Consider the following 16,273-nt stretch of genomic DNA (forward strand, 5'->3'; position numbering starts at 1 on the left):
CCTTCCCTCCCTCTTTCTCCCTCCCGCTGCACCGCCGCCCTCAGGCCGCGCAATGATTGGGCGACAGGCAGCCCGGCGCGCCCCGCCATTGGCCAGTCGCAGGGCCCGGGGCGGGACACACCCACCGGCTTCCCGATGGCGGGGTTAGGTTGGACCGGGTTGGGGGGGAGGGGGACGGGATGGGGCGGGGTAGGTTCCCGAGGCCTGGGCCTCCCGGAGGGCGGGAAGGCCCCGCACGCAGGGGATGGGGACGCGGCGGGATGGGCGCGGCGGGGTAGCACGCACCAGGTTCTCCACGGCCGCACGCTCCAGGAACTTCTGCGCCGCTTCCAGCTCCAGCCGATCTGGGGGGAGGAAAGTGGGAGACGGAGCGGGGTCAGAGGGGCCGGGCCTCCCCTCCCCCACCCCAATCACCTCAGCCCGACCCCCGGCTCCTGCGTCCTACCGGGAGACACGGTCTTCTCGAGGATGGTGATCAGCTCCATGGCGGAGGTGGCGGCGGCGGCGACTCCTCCTAAGACGACGGCCCGGCCTTTCGGGCGGCGGCTCGAACTGGGGATGGGGGTTGGGGGTCGGGTGGGAAGGGAGGGTGGGGTGGGGGGCGGGGGTCACCACAAGCCCATTCACCGGCTCTTTCTGGGTAGTCGCTCCAGCTCCCCTTAGTCTCTTCTTCTCTTACTTCCTCCCTCCGAATGGGCTGCTGGCAGCGGGGGAGGGACCCCGGGGGCAGCTCAGAGCGCGCTGGTGCTCGGGAGGCGGAGGGAGAAAGAAGGAAGAGAAGCTGTGAGTGAGAGGCGGCACGCAGGGAGGGAGCGAGGGCGGGAGGAAGGCGGAGGGATATTCGGGCCGGACCTCGCCGCGGCGGCGCCGCGCTCCACGGCGATTGGCCGCTGTTCTGGCCACGCGGAATCCCCAATTGGCCAGGCGCTCAGCGTCGAAAGGCCGCCTTTCGCCCATTCGCCTGCTGGTTTCAAGGCCCGGGGTGGCTGGGCGGGCAGGGGAATGGAGCGCCCTAATTGGCCGAGGGGAGGGAGATTGGGATGGGGCCGGAGAGAGCCCGCCGCTGATTGGGTGGGCTTGGTAAAGGCCTTGAGCTCAGACCGGCTGAGCGCCGAGGAGGGTGGACCGAAGGCACGACTCGGAGCCTGCGCGATTGGCTGGGATAGTGGGCGTTGATAAGATAGGGTGCCTGGGAGAACTGGGGAGAGGAGTTCGGGGTCGGGGCGCGGGAAGGCGGGAGGCGCCCGGCTGCCCTCGGAGCCCGGCGCGGGGCACGATGGGACGCCCCCGGGAAGAGGCGGAGCTGGGTTCGACCGCTGGGGCTGCGGTTGGGTAAGCGCCGTCGCTCCGAGGGGCGTGTTGAGCGAGGCTTTCGCGGGCGTGAGCGGGGGAGGGGGGACCGTTGAAGTCCTGCGCCGCGCCCGCAGGAAGCTGCTTTAATGGCTAGGTCGGCTTGGTACCCTGCTCTTGGCTGGGACGGATCCGTAAGGCCATGTGGCTCCACTTGAAATGTGTAGATGTGGAAACTGAAGCCCAGAGAGGGTATGGAACTTGCCCAAAGTCACACAGCCGGTTAGTGGCTTGGTAAGGAATGGGTTCAGGAGCCTAGAGGGTATGGAACTTGTCCAAGGTCGTACAGCTGGTTAGTGGCTTCATAAGCTCAAGCTCTCCTGACTGCCGTTGTCCCTACAAGCAGCTTTCTCTCCAAGGAGTCCCCTAGGCCTGCTTATATAGGGCTTGAGACCTGTACTAAGTCTGACTTGCTTAGGGGTGAGCTAAGGGAATCCTACACTTAGACACCCCATCCTTGACAGAATGGAAATGCTTCACCCTGTAAAGGCTCAACCTCGAACCAGAAAGAATGTGTGTACAGGCATAAAGGATCGTGGTTCTTGACCTGTTTTAGTTCTGAACTCCTGAAGAAACTCATGAATGCCTTTTCTTAGCAAAATACATATAAAGAAAATGTGGGCCGGATGCGGTGGCTGATGCCTGTAATCCCAGCACTTTGGGAGGCCGAGCGGGGCGGATCACGAGTCGGAGACCATCCTGGCCAACATGGTGAAACCCCGTCTCTACTAAAATACAAAAAAATAGCCCGGCGTGGTGGCGCATGCCTGTAGTCCCAGCTACTCCTGAGGCCGAGGCAGGACGATCTCTTGAACCCTGGAGGCAGAGGTTGCAGTGAGCCGATATCGCGCTCCGTCTCAAAGAAAAAAATGTGCATACAGTATCTTGACTTTCTTTGACATTGGTAAGTGGGCTGTAGGTTAAGAATTTCCTAGGCTGGGAGCAGTGGCACAGACCTGTAATCCCAGGACTTTGGGAGGATCGCTTGAGCCCAGGAGTTCAAGACTAAGCTGGACAACGTAGCGAGATCCTGTCTCTTTTAAAAAATAAAGATTTTTAAAATGATAAAGGAAAAGTGTAATAATGGGGCCGGGCGCAGTTGCTCATGCCTGTAATCCCAGCACTTTGGGAGGCCGAGGCGGGCGGACTTGAGGTCAGGAGTTCGAGACCAGTCTGGCCAACATGGTGAAACCTTGTCTCTACTACAAAATACAAACAAAAAACAAACAAAAAAAAAAGCTAGCCGAGCATGGTGGCACACGCCTGTAATCCCAGCTCTTTGGGAGGCTGAGATGGGAGAATCTCTGGAACCCAGGAGGTGGAGGTTGCAGTGAGCCGAGGCTTCACAACTGCACTCCAGCCTGGGCGACAGTAAGACTCTCAAAAAATAAATAAATAAATAAATGGGAACAAAGAATTTCTTGAATTGTTTCGTTTTCACAGTACTGGTGTAGGGGTAATTGAATGTAGCAGTTCATAGAGCTCTTTAACATATGACTTGAGCTTGTGAGGTAATTGCCCTGCACTAGCCACACTGGGAAAACCTAGGAGGAAGTCTGACTTTGCTGAAGGGTTTCACAAAGAATTGGGAAAGCTTGGCGAACTCTTTGTTAAAAGAGGAAGAAATGGTCTTTCTCTGCTAGAGATATCTTTGCAGTTTTGAAGCTAAAAATGTAGGGACACGGTTCCTCATACCATACTGTGACTAGTGGATTTCCCATGGCTTAGCAGTTCCCTAACCCCAGCCTTTTGCTTCATCTGTTAACTGTGGAAGAACTGCCCTGTGTAACTTTGTTATAAATCAGTGAAGATTGGGCGGGGCGTGGTGGGTCACGCCTGTAATCCCAGCACTTTGGGAGGCTGAGGTGGGCAGATCACCTGAGGTCAGGAGTTAGAGACCAGCTTGGCCAACGCGGTGAAACCCTGTCTCTACTAAAATACAAAATTAGCCGGGCGTGGTGGTGGGCACCTGTAATCAATCCCAGCTACTCAGTAGGCTGAGGCAGGAGAATTGCTTGAACCCGTGAGGCAGAGGTTGTAGTGAGCCAAGATTGCATCACTGCACTCCAGCCTGGGTGACAGAGCAAGACTCCATCTCAAAAAAAAAACCAAAACAAAACACTGCATTCCCGCCTGGATGCCAGGGCAAGACTCTATCTCAAAAAAAAAAAAAAGAAATCAATGAAGATTTGCCGTGCATGGTGGCTCACGCCTGTAATCATAGTACTTTGGGAGGCTGAGGCTGGAGGATCACTTGAGCCCAGGAGTTTGAGGCCAGCCTGGCCAACATGGTGAAACCCTATCTGTACTAAAAATATAAAAATTAGCCGGGTGTGGTGGCGGGAGCCTGTAATCCTAGCTACTCGGGAGGCTGAGGCAGGAGAATCACTTGAACCCAGAAGTCAGAGGTTGCAGTGAGCCAAGATTGTGCCAGTGCACTCCAGCCTGGGTGACAGTGAGACTGCCCCCCCTCCCCCCTGCAAAAAAGTCAATGAAGATTAAGTAAGATGACATCTGTGAAAATCCTGGAATTGTCCTTACGTGAGTTACCTACACTACAAATTATCCATAATTTGTTTCACTCAGGCTAACTTTCCCCTGCTCTCCAGCAGTTTGCTGGGCTACCTCTGTCTCAGCATCAGTCATGATGATACCAGTGAGGGCAAATGGATTTTTGAGACAGAGTCTTGCTCTGTCACACGGGCTGGAGTGCAGTGGCGCCATCTCGGCTCACTGCAACCTCCGCCTCCTGGGTTCAAGCAGTTCTCCTTTGCCCTTAGAATATAGACAAAACCACTTGCATGTCAGGTAAAGTCTTGTATGGTCTTGCCTCCACTCAACACCAGCTTGACTCAATCCCTTGTTCTCCCAAGTAGCTGGGATTACAGGTGCCCACCACCACATCCAGCTAATTTTTTTTTTTTTGTATTTCAGATGGGGTTTCACCACGTTGGCCAGGCTGACTTCAAACTCCTAACTTCAAGTGATCCACCCGCCTCGGCCTCCCAAAGTGCTGGGATTACAGGTGTGAGTCACCGCGCCTAACCTATACAATTTTGAAAAAGGCAGGCATGGTGGCATGTACTTCAGGAGGGTGAGGCAGGAGGGTTACTTGAGGTCAGGAGTTCAAGGCTTCAGTGACCTATGATCCTGCACTCCAGCCTGGGTGACAGCTGGACCCTGTGGCTGAAGTAAAATGCTGAGAAAATGAAAGTTTTGCAGCAAAGTTCCAATCGAACATAAAATCCTTACCAAAATCAAAATGAACTGACTTTAGTTGAACTAAAGTTACTGATGATGCTGTTTAGTTCCCATCAAAAGTACATTCAATAAATGCTGGTGAGGTACTGGAGCTTGAGTGATGAGCACAGACTCCAGAAATTGAGTGCCTGAGTTCCTATCCCAGCTCTACCACTTCTTAGTTTGTGAGTTAACTTTCCTCAATGTAAAATGGGACTATTAATTGTCCTTACTATGTAGGGACAAATGGGGAGGTCCTAAGTGAGTTAAGACCTGGTGAATGGGCTGAGTGCAGTGGCTCATGCCTATAATCACAGTGCTTTGGGAGGCTGAGGCTGGAGGATCACTTGAGCCCAGGAGTTTGAGGCCAGCCTGGCCAACATGGTGAAACCTCATCTGTACTTAATACAAAAATTAGCTGGGCCTGGTGGCAAGAGCCTATAATCCCAGCTACTTGGGAGGCTAAGGCAGGAGAATCACTTGAACCCAGGAGGTAGAGATTGCAGCAAGCCGAGATCACACCACTGCACTCCAGACTGGGTAACACAGCTCAAAAAAAAAAAAAAAAAGAAAAATATGGCAGCTTTAATTTTAATTTTTTAAAAAGAAAAAATAAAAGACTTGGTGAATGCCAGTCTAGCATGGCTATTATCTACTTACCATGTATTTTATGCTAAGTGAGTGGTCCTTGGTCTGTTAGGGAAGATAGACTTTAATCATTTTATCTCTCAAACATGTGAAGTTGTAAAAGTGACATATGGCAAGGAAAGTTCCAGTCAGGGAGTTCAGGGAAAGCTTAGTTGAGGAAGGGAAGAGAGTCACTCAGGTGAAGAAGAGAGGAATAGTGTGTATGGAGGCTCTGTGGTGGGAAGGAGCTTGGGGATTACAACTGCAAGAATGCCAGTGTCCCCAAAACAGAGAACAAGGGATTGAGTTGAGCTAGTGTTGAGTGGAAGCAAGACCACAAGACCTTCCCTGCCATGCAAGTGGTTTTGTCTATATCCTAAGAGCAAAGGGGAGCTATTGAAAGGTTTTAAGAAGGATGGTCATTACAATGTAGAGATTGGATGGGAAGGGGAAAGAGTAGATGCAGGGAGACCAGTTAGGAGGCCATTGCAGTAATCACATAGGACATGATACTTGTGAAAAGGAGAAGGGTGGAAGTCGTGGTGGAAACACAGAGATAGCAAAATTAATTGAGCTTGGTGATTTTTGTTTGTTTGTTTTGACACAGGATCTCGCTTTGTCAGCCAGGCTAGAGTGCAGTGGCATGAAGAACTTTGTGATTGATTGAAAGAGGAGGGAAGTGTCCACTGGTCCCTACTAGGTTTCTGGCTTGCACTGTGAAATAGGTGGTGGTGCCACTTTGCAGTGTTTCCCAAGTGGGAGGAGTTGGTGGCCACATGGTTTAGTAGGGTGGGGAGGATTACACCGAGACTTGAAGTTGCATTTCCTTGAACTATCTATGGATTACATCAGGTTTTTTTTTTTAGACAGGGTCTCACACTGTCGCCCAAGCCGGAATACAGTAGTGCAATCTCAGCTCACTACAGCCTCCACCACCTCTATTCAAGCTGGGACTACAGGCATGTGCCACCACACCCAGCTTTTTTGTATTTTTTGTAGAGACATGGTCTTACCACATTGCCCAGGCTGTCTCGAACTCCTGAGCTCAAGCAGTTCACCTGACTCAGCCTCCTAAAGTGCTGAGATTACAGGCGTGAGTTACTGCGCCCAGATGCTTTCTTCTTTCTCAGCTTATCAAAGTAATGTATGTTCCTCACTGTAGAAATTTTGAAAAGGAATTCAGCAGAAACCACCTGCAACCTCAAATTATATCCACCATTAAAATATTGGCATATTTTCCCCAAAATAGTTCTATTTTAAATGGAAACCAAAATATTCCTATGTATCATTTCTTAACTCCAAAAAATGTCCTTTTAATAATTTTATTTGTTTGTTTGTTTATTTATTTTATTTATTGAGACAGGATCTTGCTCTGTTGCCCAGGCTGAAATGCAATGGCATGATCTTGGCTCACTGCAGCCTCAACCTCCCGGGCTCAAACAATCCTCCTGCCTTAGCCTCCCAAAAAGCTGGTACTACAGGTGTGAGCCACTGCACCTGGCTAATTTTGTTCATTTTTTTGTAGAGACAGGGTCTCCCTGTGTTGCCCAGACAGGTCTTAAACTCCTGGGCTCAAGTGATCCTCCTGCCCCCCGCCTCCCAAAATGCTGGGATTATAGACATAAGCCACCTTGCTCCGCTGTTTTAAGAATTTTTAATTGACTCAACTCTTTATCAAGTTGCATTGAAAAGATGATATGAATTAAATATATGTGAACTGGCCCCAGTACATTTTCACACTGGTAGTGCAATGCAGAAGTGAAGCCTTTTGACTTAACCTTTAAAAAAAGTACCTACTGGCCGGCTGGGCGCGGTGGCTCAAGCCTGTAATCCCAGCACTTTGGGAGGCCGAGACGGGCGGATCACGAGGTCAGGAGATCGAGACCATCCTGGCTAACATGGTGAAACCCCGTCTCTACTAAAAAATACAAAAAACTAGCCAGGCGAGGTGGTGGGCGCCTGTAGTCCCAGCTACTCGGGAGGCTGAGGCAGGAGAATGGCGTGAACCCGGGAGGCGGAGCTTGCAGTGAGCTGAGATCCGGCCGCTGCACTCCAGCCTGGGCGGCGGCGGAGCGAGACTGCGTCTCAAAAAAAAAAAAAAAAAAGGTACCTTCTGGTAGAATAAGCTAAAAGTTGCAAATCATTGAAGTATGTCCACTGGGTCCCAAAACTGGAAGTTCACTGAGGCCTGTCTTCCTGGCCAGGTGTCACAGGGAATCCTGTACTCTGGCCCAGGGCTCTTCTTCTTTTCTGTTTTTATCTTTTTATATGTATAATTGCATAATGCTCTATTTTGATTATCTGCTTTGTACAATTTGTATGTATGCATGTATCTTTTGTCCTGAGTTAGACTATGACTCAGGGTTTCTCAACCTTGACTATTTTGGACAACATAATTATTTTTTTTGCAGGGGCGGGGATAGTGGTGGCAGGAAACAGAGTCTCACTCTTGTTCAGACTGGAGTGGTGTGGCGTGATCTTGGCTCGCTGTGACCTCTGCCTCCCAGTAGCTGGGTAACCTCCTGAGTAGCTGGGATTACAGGCATGCACCACCACACCTGGCTAATTCTTTATTTTTTGTAGAGATGGGATTTTGCTGTGTTGCCCAGGCTTGTCTCGAACTCCTGGCCTCAAGTGATCTACCCGCCTCGGTTTCCCAAAGTGCTGGGATTACAGGCGTGAGCCACTGTGCCTGCCCTCACATTATTATTTGCGGGGAAGTTGCCCTGTGCATTTCAGAATGTTTAGCAGCATTTCTGGCCCCTGCCCACTAAGTTCCACTAGCTCCTCTCCCACCAAATCATGGTGGGACAATCAAAAAAGTCTCCAGATGTTACAGAATATATCTCCTAGGAAGGAAGTAAATCCCTCACAAACCCTCCCCACAATTGAGAACCACATTTATAGCTCCTCGAGGTTAGAAGCCATGTCATATAAATTCCTGTGTTCCCTACCTAGCACATAGTAAGCATTTTTATTGTCCAAACAATATCATTGCTTCATGAAAATAATAGCTTTTTTTTTTTTGAGACCGAGTTTCACTCTTATTGCCCAGGCTGGAGTGCAATGACGTGATCTTGGCTCACCGCAGCCTCCACCTGCTGGGTTCAAGCGATTCTTCTGCCTCAGCCTCCCCAGTAGCTGAGATTACAGGCATGCGCCACCATGCCCGGCTAATTTTTTTGTATTTTTAGTAGAGACGTGGTTTCTCCGTGTTGGTCAGACTGGTCTCGAACTCCCGAAGTCAGGTGATCCTCCCGCCTCAGCCTCCCGAAGTGCTGGGATTACAGGCGTGAGCCACTGCACCCAGACCCCCTTTTTTTTTCTTTTTGAGACAGTGTCTTGCTCTGTCACCCAGGCTGGAGTGCAGTGACGTGATCCTATTGTAACCTTGAACTTCCTGCTCAAGTGATCCTCCCAACTTAGCCTCCTCAGTAGCTGGGACTACAGGTGTGTGCCACCACACCTGGCTAATTTTTGTGTGTGTGTGTTGGGGGATATTTTTTGTAGAAATGGGGTTTTGTCATGTTGCCCAGGCTGGTCTCAAACTCCTAGGCTTAAGTGAACCTCCCACCTCCCAGAGTGCTAGTATTATAGGCATGAGCCACTGCAGGCAGCCTAATGTCTTTAAAACACATACTCTTTGTATTGTTCAAGGCTCTTTACGTATAGTGACTCATTTAATCCTCCCAGCAACCCTCCGAGATAGGTCCTCCTATTGTACCTTTTTTACAGTCAGGAAACTAAGACTTGGCTGGGTGTGGTGGCTCATGCCTGTAATCCTAGCACTTTGGGAGGCCGAGGCGGGTGGATCATGAGGTCAGGAGTTCAAGACCAGTCTGGCCAAGATGATGAAACCCTGTCTCTACTAAAAAATATAAAAAAATTAGCCGGGTGTGGTGGCAGGTGCCTGTAGTGCCAGCTACTCGGGAGGCTGAGGCAGGAGAATTGCTTGAACCCAGGAGGTAGAGGTTGCAGTGAGCCGAGATCGTGCCACTGCACTCTAGCCTGGGCGACAGAGCAAGACTCCGTCCCAAAAATAGACAAAAAAAAAAAAAAAAGAAACTACGGCTCAAAGAGTTTAGGTTAGTTGCTTAAGGTCACCCAGCTGAGAGAGGTAACACGTGGGATCTGAACACTAGCCCAGGTAGTCTGGCTACAGATTCTGGGCTGTCAACCATTTAGCTATATACTGCTTCTAAATACAAAGAAAAGAATTAACTCATGACAGTGCTTTCAAAAAGCCTCATGTTATCCATCTGCCCACAAAATTTGCATAGACAAACATATGGTAAAAATAAAATTTCCTGGCCAGGCGCAGTGGCTCACGCCTATAATCCTAACACTTTGGGAGGCTGAGGCGGGCGGATCACCTGAGGTCGGGAATTCAAGACCATCCTGACCAACATGGAGAAACTCTGACTCTACTAAAAATACAAAATTAGCTGGGTGTGGTGGCGCATGCCTGTAATCCCAGCTACTTGGGAGGCTGAGGCAGGAAAATCACTTGAATCTGGGAGGCGAAGGTTGCCGTGAGCCAAGATTGCACCAGTGCACTCTAGCCTGGGCAACAAGAGTGAAACTCCATCTCAAAAAAAAGAAAAAGAAATAAATAAATAAAATTTCCTATTCTGCCACAAAACACAATACAGTATAGCAAAGCATGTTGCAGTGTTGCTGAAATCTTCTAAGTTGTTTGAATGGCTGCATCCTAGTCTATCAAGAGGATAGACAATAAACTAACGTAACCAGTCCCTTGTTATTGGGCATATGGGTTGTTGCCGATATTTTATTCGAAACATAACTGTTTTTGAAATATAATTTATATTCGGTAAAGTGCACCAATTTTAAGAGTACAGTTCAATAAATTTTGACAAATGTATAAACCTGTGCTACCACTACCACAGTCAAGATGTTGACCATCTGATCACGTTTGTTCCTTTCTGTGGTAATGTGCTGGAGCTGGCTAGTACCAGCTCAGGAGAGCCAAATATGTACATCTCTTCCCAAATCTACATTAGTAACATCATGTTAGTAGCTCAAAGTTGGTCATGGTGGGAGTATTTACACCACAGAAAGCAGTAAGTACCACAAATCCAGGCTTTTTCTTTCTGTTTTTGGGAACCAATTTACCAGCACCATGACTTACCCTCCTTTGCAATCAACCCCCTATATCCTACAGCCACAGTCTACTTGTGGACATTATTTTATTTTGTGTTCTCTAGAATTTTATATAAGTAAAATCATGCCATATGTACTCTTTGGTGCTTCTTTTGCTCAGTGTGTTTTTGAAATTAATCACGTTGTTGCGCATAGCAGTAGTTCATCCCTTTTCATCGTTTTCCATTGCATGGATGTACCACACATTTATTCATTCATCTGGTGATGGACATTTGGGTTGTTTCCATTTGGGACTACTATAAATAAACTTGTCATAAACATGTATGTGCCAGTCATTGGGTGGACAAGTTTGAATTATTCTTGGAAAAATAACTAGGAGTAGAGTTGCTGGGTCATATGTTAAGCTTATATTTTTATATAAGGAGCTGCTAACCTGTTTTCCAAAGCGGTTTGAGACAGGATTTTGCTATGTTGCCCAGCCTGAAGTGCAGTGGCCTACAGCCTCAACCTCCCCGCCAATCTTCTCACCTCAACACCCCAAGTAACCAGGACCACTGGTGCATGCCACCACACCTGGCTAATTTTATTTTTTGTAGAGACAGGGTCTCACTGTGTGGCTCAGGCTACTCTCGAACTCCTGGGCTCAAGTGATCCTCTCACCTTGGCCTCCCAAAGTGCTGGAAATACAGGTATGAGTCAATGTACCCAGCCAGTCTTGTCTTTTTAGTTTTAGACATTCTGGTGGGTGGATGTATAGTGTTATCTCATTGTGTTTATTTTTAAATTGCCTTTATTGTGGTATAACATATTTTTTTAAATGTAGGTTTTAAGTTTCTATGCTAATCTGATCACCATCACAATCAAGATAGTGAACATTTCTGTCACCCCCAAAAGTTCTTGTGTCATTTCCAAACGACTCTCCTCCTCCACCTCCATCTCTAGGCAACCACCAATCTGTCCTCTGTCAGTATAGATTGGATTTGTCTTTTTTTTTTTTTTTTCTTTTTTTAGGCAGGGTCTCACTCTGTCACCCAGGCTGGAGTGCAGTGATGCAATCTCGACTCACTGCAACCTCCACTTCCTGGGTCAAGCAGTCCTCCCACCTCAGCCTCCTGAGTAGCTGAAACTATAGGAACGTGCCACCATACCCAGCTAATTTTTGTATTTTTTGTAGAGACAGGGTTTTGCTGTATTGCCCAGGCTGATCTCAAATGCTGGACTGAAGTGATCCTTCTGCCTTAGCCTCCCCAAAGTGCCGGAATTACAGACATGAGCCACCACACCTGGCCAGATTTGTCTTTTTTAGACTTTTGTACAAATAGAATCATATAACATGTAGTATTTTTGTGTCTGTTGTCATTTACTTAGTGTGAGATTCATCCAGTTGTTCCATGTATCAATAGTTTGTTCCTTTTTCTTGCTGAGTAATATTCTGTTGTAGGAATTTGCCAGAATTGGCTTAGTCATTCTCCTGTTTATGGACATTTGGATTGTGTCTGGGGCTACTGTGAATTAATGCTGTTTTGAATGTTTTTGTGTAAGTCTTTGTGTGGACATGTGCTTTATTTTTTTTGAGACGAAATCTCACTGTGTCATCCAGGCTGGAGTGCAGTAGTGTGGTCTCAGCTCACTGCAACCTCCGCCTTCCAGGTTCAAACAATTCTTCTGCCTCAGCCTCCCAAGTAGTTGGATTACAGGCATGTGCCACCATGCCTAGCTAATTTTTTTTGTGTTTTTTTTTTGCAGAGACGGGGTTTCACCATGTTGGCCCAGCTGGTCTTGAACTCCTGACCTCAAGTGATCCACCCACCTCAGCCTCCCAAAGTGCTGGGATTACAGGCATGAGCCACCGTGCCCTGCTTGGACTTACGCTTTTATCTTATTTCCACCTAGGAGTGGAAATGCTAGGTCATATGGTATGCATATATTTATAAGAAACTGCCAAACTCTTTTCCAAAGTTGCTATATTACTGTACATTTCTACCACAGATGTTTGAGAGTTTTAGTTGCTCCACATTCTCATAAACACTTGATATTGTCAGTCTTTTTAATTTTAGCCATTCTAATTGTGGTATTTCATTATAGTTTAAATTTGCATTTCTATGATGACCTAATGAGGTCGATTTTTTTTTCTTTTTTTTTTTTTTTAGGTGGAGTCTTGCTCTGTCACCCAGGCTGGAGTGCAGTGGTGCGATCTTGGCTCATTGCAAGCTCTGCCTCCTGGGTTCTTGCCATTCTCCTGCCTCAGCCTCCCTAGTAGCTGGGACTACAGGCACACGCCACCACGCCTGGCTAATTTTTTGTATTTTTAGTAGAGACCGTGTTTCACTGTGTTAGCCAGAATGATCTTGATCTCCTGACCTCATGATCCGTCTGCCTTGGCCTCCCAAAGTGCTGGGATTACAGACGTGAGCCACCACGCCCAGCCAATGATGTTGAACATTTTTTACCAGTCTATTGGCTATTCATATATCTTATGTTGTGAAATATCTGTTTAAATATTTTGCCCATTAAAAAAACTGATCTAGGCTGGGTGCAGTGACTCACATCTGTAATTCCAGCACTTTGGAAGTCCAAGGGGATTGGATCACCTGAGGTAAGGAGTTTGAGACCAGCCTGGCCAACAGGGTGAAACACCGTATCTGTTGAAAATACAAAAATTAGCTGGGGGTGGTGGTACGTGCCTGTAATCCCAGCTACAGTGCCTGAACAGGAAAAAACAAAATCGTTTAGACGACTTTAAACAGAGGATACATATTCTCAGAGATATAACAATGTTGTATCAATGAAATAAGAACAGGTTGTTTTTTAAAAAGAACATTGGAGAATAAAACATCTAAAAAATATGATAACCATTAACTTTAATCAATGAGTTAGAAGATAAAATTGAGAAAATAGCTTTTTAAAAAACCCTAAAAGCTGGAAAATTTTTTTAAGAACTAAAGGTGGCCCAGTAAGACTAATATTCAATTAAGAAGCACTACAGAGGGCCGGGTGTGGTGGCTCACACCTGTAATCCCAGCACTTTGGGAGGCCGAGGTGGGCACATCACAAGGTCAGGAGTTCAATACCAGCCTCACCAACATGGTGAATCCCCATCTCTACTAAAAATACAAGAATTAGCCGGGCATGTTGGTGTGCACCTGTAATCCCAGCTACTTGGGAAGCTGAGGCAGGAGAATTGCTTGAACCTGCGAGGCGGAGGTCACAGTGAGCCGAGACTGCGCCAATGCACTCAGCCTGGGCGACAGAGTGAGACTCCGTCTCAAAAAAAAAGAAGCATTACAGTGATACGGAACAACATAGAGAAATGGAGAGAAAACAATCATCAAAGGAAAAATTCAAGAAGTCATCTCAGATCTGAATGGCCTAGATTTCCAAAATGAAAGGCCCAGTGAGTACACAATGTAATGGATGAAAACGTTCATTCAAAGACATATTATCATGCCGTTTCAGATCAATGAGTTAATAGAGGATCCTAAAACAGAAAAAGCAGGTCACATTCAAAGGAACAACGATGAGAATGGCATCATGCTGCTTATTAGCCATGCTGAAGGATAATGTAGGAATGCTTTCCAATGATTTATGATATATAATTTTATAAATTATTTAAATTATGAATTCAGTAGAGTAAGCATATTTTCAAGGCCAGGTATAGTGGCTCATGCCTGTAATACCAAGCCTTTGGTAAGCCGAAGCTGATGGATCACTTGAGCCTCAGGAGTTCAAGAGCAGCTTGGGCAACATGGTGTAACCCTATCTCTACAGAAAAAAAAAAAAAAAAAAAAAAAAAATGGTGTGCGCTTGGACTCCCAGCTACTTGGGAGGCTGCACGTGGAGGTTCACCTGAGCCCAGGGAGATAGAGGCTGCCGTGAGCCATGATCATGCCACTGCACTCCAGCATGGGCGACAGAGTGAGACCCTGTCTCAAAAAAATAAAGCATATTTTCAGATATGTGAAATCTTATTTACTATCCGTGTACCCTTTCTCAGGAAACTACTGGAGGATGTGGTGCACCGGAATAAGAGAATAAACCAAGAAACAGGAAGACGTGATCCAGGCAACAGGATATTCCAGTATAGGTGAGAAATAAAGTCTCCAGGATGATAATGAAGGGAAATCCTAGGGTGATAGCTGGCCTGGCAGCAGGCCTAGGGAGCAATCAGTAAGGCTAGAGCCGGAGGACAGAAGCCTCCAGGAGGGAGGTACCCAAGAAATAAGATGAAATGAATACAGGAAAAATCTATAGTTTTAGTGAATGATGGAGAATAAATTCATGATTGGTACATAGAAACTAAGCAAATAAATCCCAATTTTGTTTTTATGTATAATTGACTCCATGAAATTTTTTTAACAAAGAAACAAAACATAATCATAGTAGGCTAAACTGCCCAGTGGTGAATAATATTTACAGAGGCATAAACGAGTATGTCAATTTCCACCAAGCCCAGCATAACACGGGCTTTCCTCTTTATGGTCCAAGATGGCTACTTCCTTTCCAACCACCCTGCCTGCACTCCAGCCAGCATGAGTCCTCTTTGTTCCAGCTATCCTGGGTTTCTTTTGGTTAACTGGGAATTGAATTAATGAAATTCAATTAGTAAATTAAAGCATTAAGTTAATACATGTTTGAATTAAAATATTAGTCTGGGCATGGTGACTCATGCCTCTAGTCCCAGATACTTCAGAGGCTGAGGTGGGAGGATCAGTTAAGCCCGAGAGGTAGAGGCTGCCGTGAGCGACTATTGTGCTACTGCACTCCAGCCTGCATGACAGTGGGCGACCCTGTCTCAAAAAAAAAAGCCAGGCACAGTGGTTCACGCCTGTAATCCCGACATTTTGGGAGGCCGAAGTGGGCAGATCCTTTGAGGTCAGGAGTTTGAGACCAGCCTGGCCAACATGATGAAACCCTGTCTCTACTAAAAATAGAAAAATTAGCTGGGCATGGTGGTACACACCTGTAGTCCCAGCCACTCAGGAGGCTGAAGCAGGAGAATCTCTTGAACCTGGGAGGTGGAGGCTGCAGTGAGCTGAGATCTTACCACCACATTCCAGCCTGGGTGACACAGCTAGGCTCCGTCTCAAAAAAAAAAAGAGACCCTGTTTTGGGCGGAGTTCAAGAACAGCCTGGCCAACATGGTGAAACCCCGTCTCTACTAAAAATACGAAAATGAGCCGGATGTGGTGGTGGGTACTTGTAATCCCAGCTACTCAGGAGGCTGAGGCAGGAGAATTGCTTGAACCTGGGAGGCGGAGGTTGCAGTGAGCCGAGATCGTCCCATTGCACTCCAGCCTGGGTGACAACAACAAGACTCTGTCTCAAAAAAATAAAATAAAATAATATAAATGCATCACTGAGTGTCCAGAACAGCAGGGTTTTGACAGAGGTTCCAGTGATGACTTGTGTGACCTTGGGTAAAGCACCCTCTGGGACTCAGGTCCTTTTATGAAAAATGGGAGGGTGGAAGAGATAATAAAAGCATCAACCACAGTGCAGATTCTTGTGCAGACTGATTCTTGTGCCTCAGTCTCTAGAGGAGCTGGAATTACAGACGTGCACCACCACGCCTGGCTAATTTTTTTGTATTTTTGGTAGAGACGGGGTTTTACCATTTTGGCCAGGCTAGTCTCAAGACTCCTAGTCTCAAAACTCACAAGGATGTGGCAGTGCTGTGTAAGTGACTGAATGCTATGTAACCAGCTCAGCCTCCTGAGTAGCTGGTACCACAGACACGCACCACCATGCCCGCCTAATTTTTTTTTGAAACAGAGTCTCACTTTGTCACCCAGGCTGGAGTACAGTGGCATGATCTCGGCTCACTCCAACCTCCACCTCCTGGGTTCAAGCAGTTCTCCTGCCTCTGCCTCCCAAGTAGCTGAGACTACAGATGCGTGCTACCACTTCTGGCTAATTTTTTGTATTTTTAGTAGAG

At 47.2% G+C, this 16,273-nt stretch overlaps 1 protein-coding gene and 1 non-coding gene across 7 annotated transcripts in view; one reads left to right on the forward strand and one right to left on the reverse strand.

Moving 5' to 3' along the window:
* Positions 1-812, reverse strand: part of LOC105472285 (karyopherin subunit beta 1) — a 37,496-nt gene extending 36,684 nt beyond the window's left edge. Inside the window, exons 1-2 of the mRNA XM_011725391.3 lie at positions 446-812; positions 286-344 (exon numbers count right to left, since the gene is read on the reverse strand). Of these exons, the coding sequence (XP_011723693.1) occupies positions 286-344; positions 446-485 (99 nt within the window). The 5' untranslated portion in view covers positions 486-812. The remainder of the gene's footprint in view (positions 1-285; positions 345-445) is intronic.
* Positions 813-943: 131 nt separating this feature from the next.
* LOC112424979 (uncharacterized) overlaps positions 944-16,273 on the forward strand; it is a 31,666-nt gene continuing 16,336 nt past the window's right edge. Inside the window, exons 1-2 of one of the 6 annotated variants that reach the window (XR_011615795.1) lie at positions 944-1,185; positions 14,333-14,422. This is a non-coding gene — a transcript (uncharacterized protein). The other 5 variants (XR_011615794.1, XR_011615792.1, XR_011615791.1 and 2 more) reach the window with 5 other exon arrangements.

Source organism: Macaca nemestrina, chromosome 17 (genome assembly GCF_043159975.1).
Source record: "Macaca nemestrina isolate mMacNem1 chromosome 17, mMacNem.hap1, whole genome shotgun sequence".
Taxonomy (NCBI): Eukaryota; Metazoa; Chordata; class Mammalia; order Primates; family Cercopithecidae; genus Macaca; species Macaca nemestrina.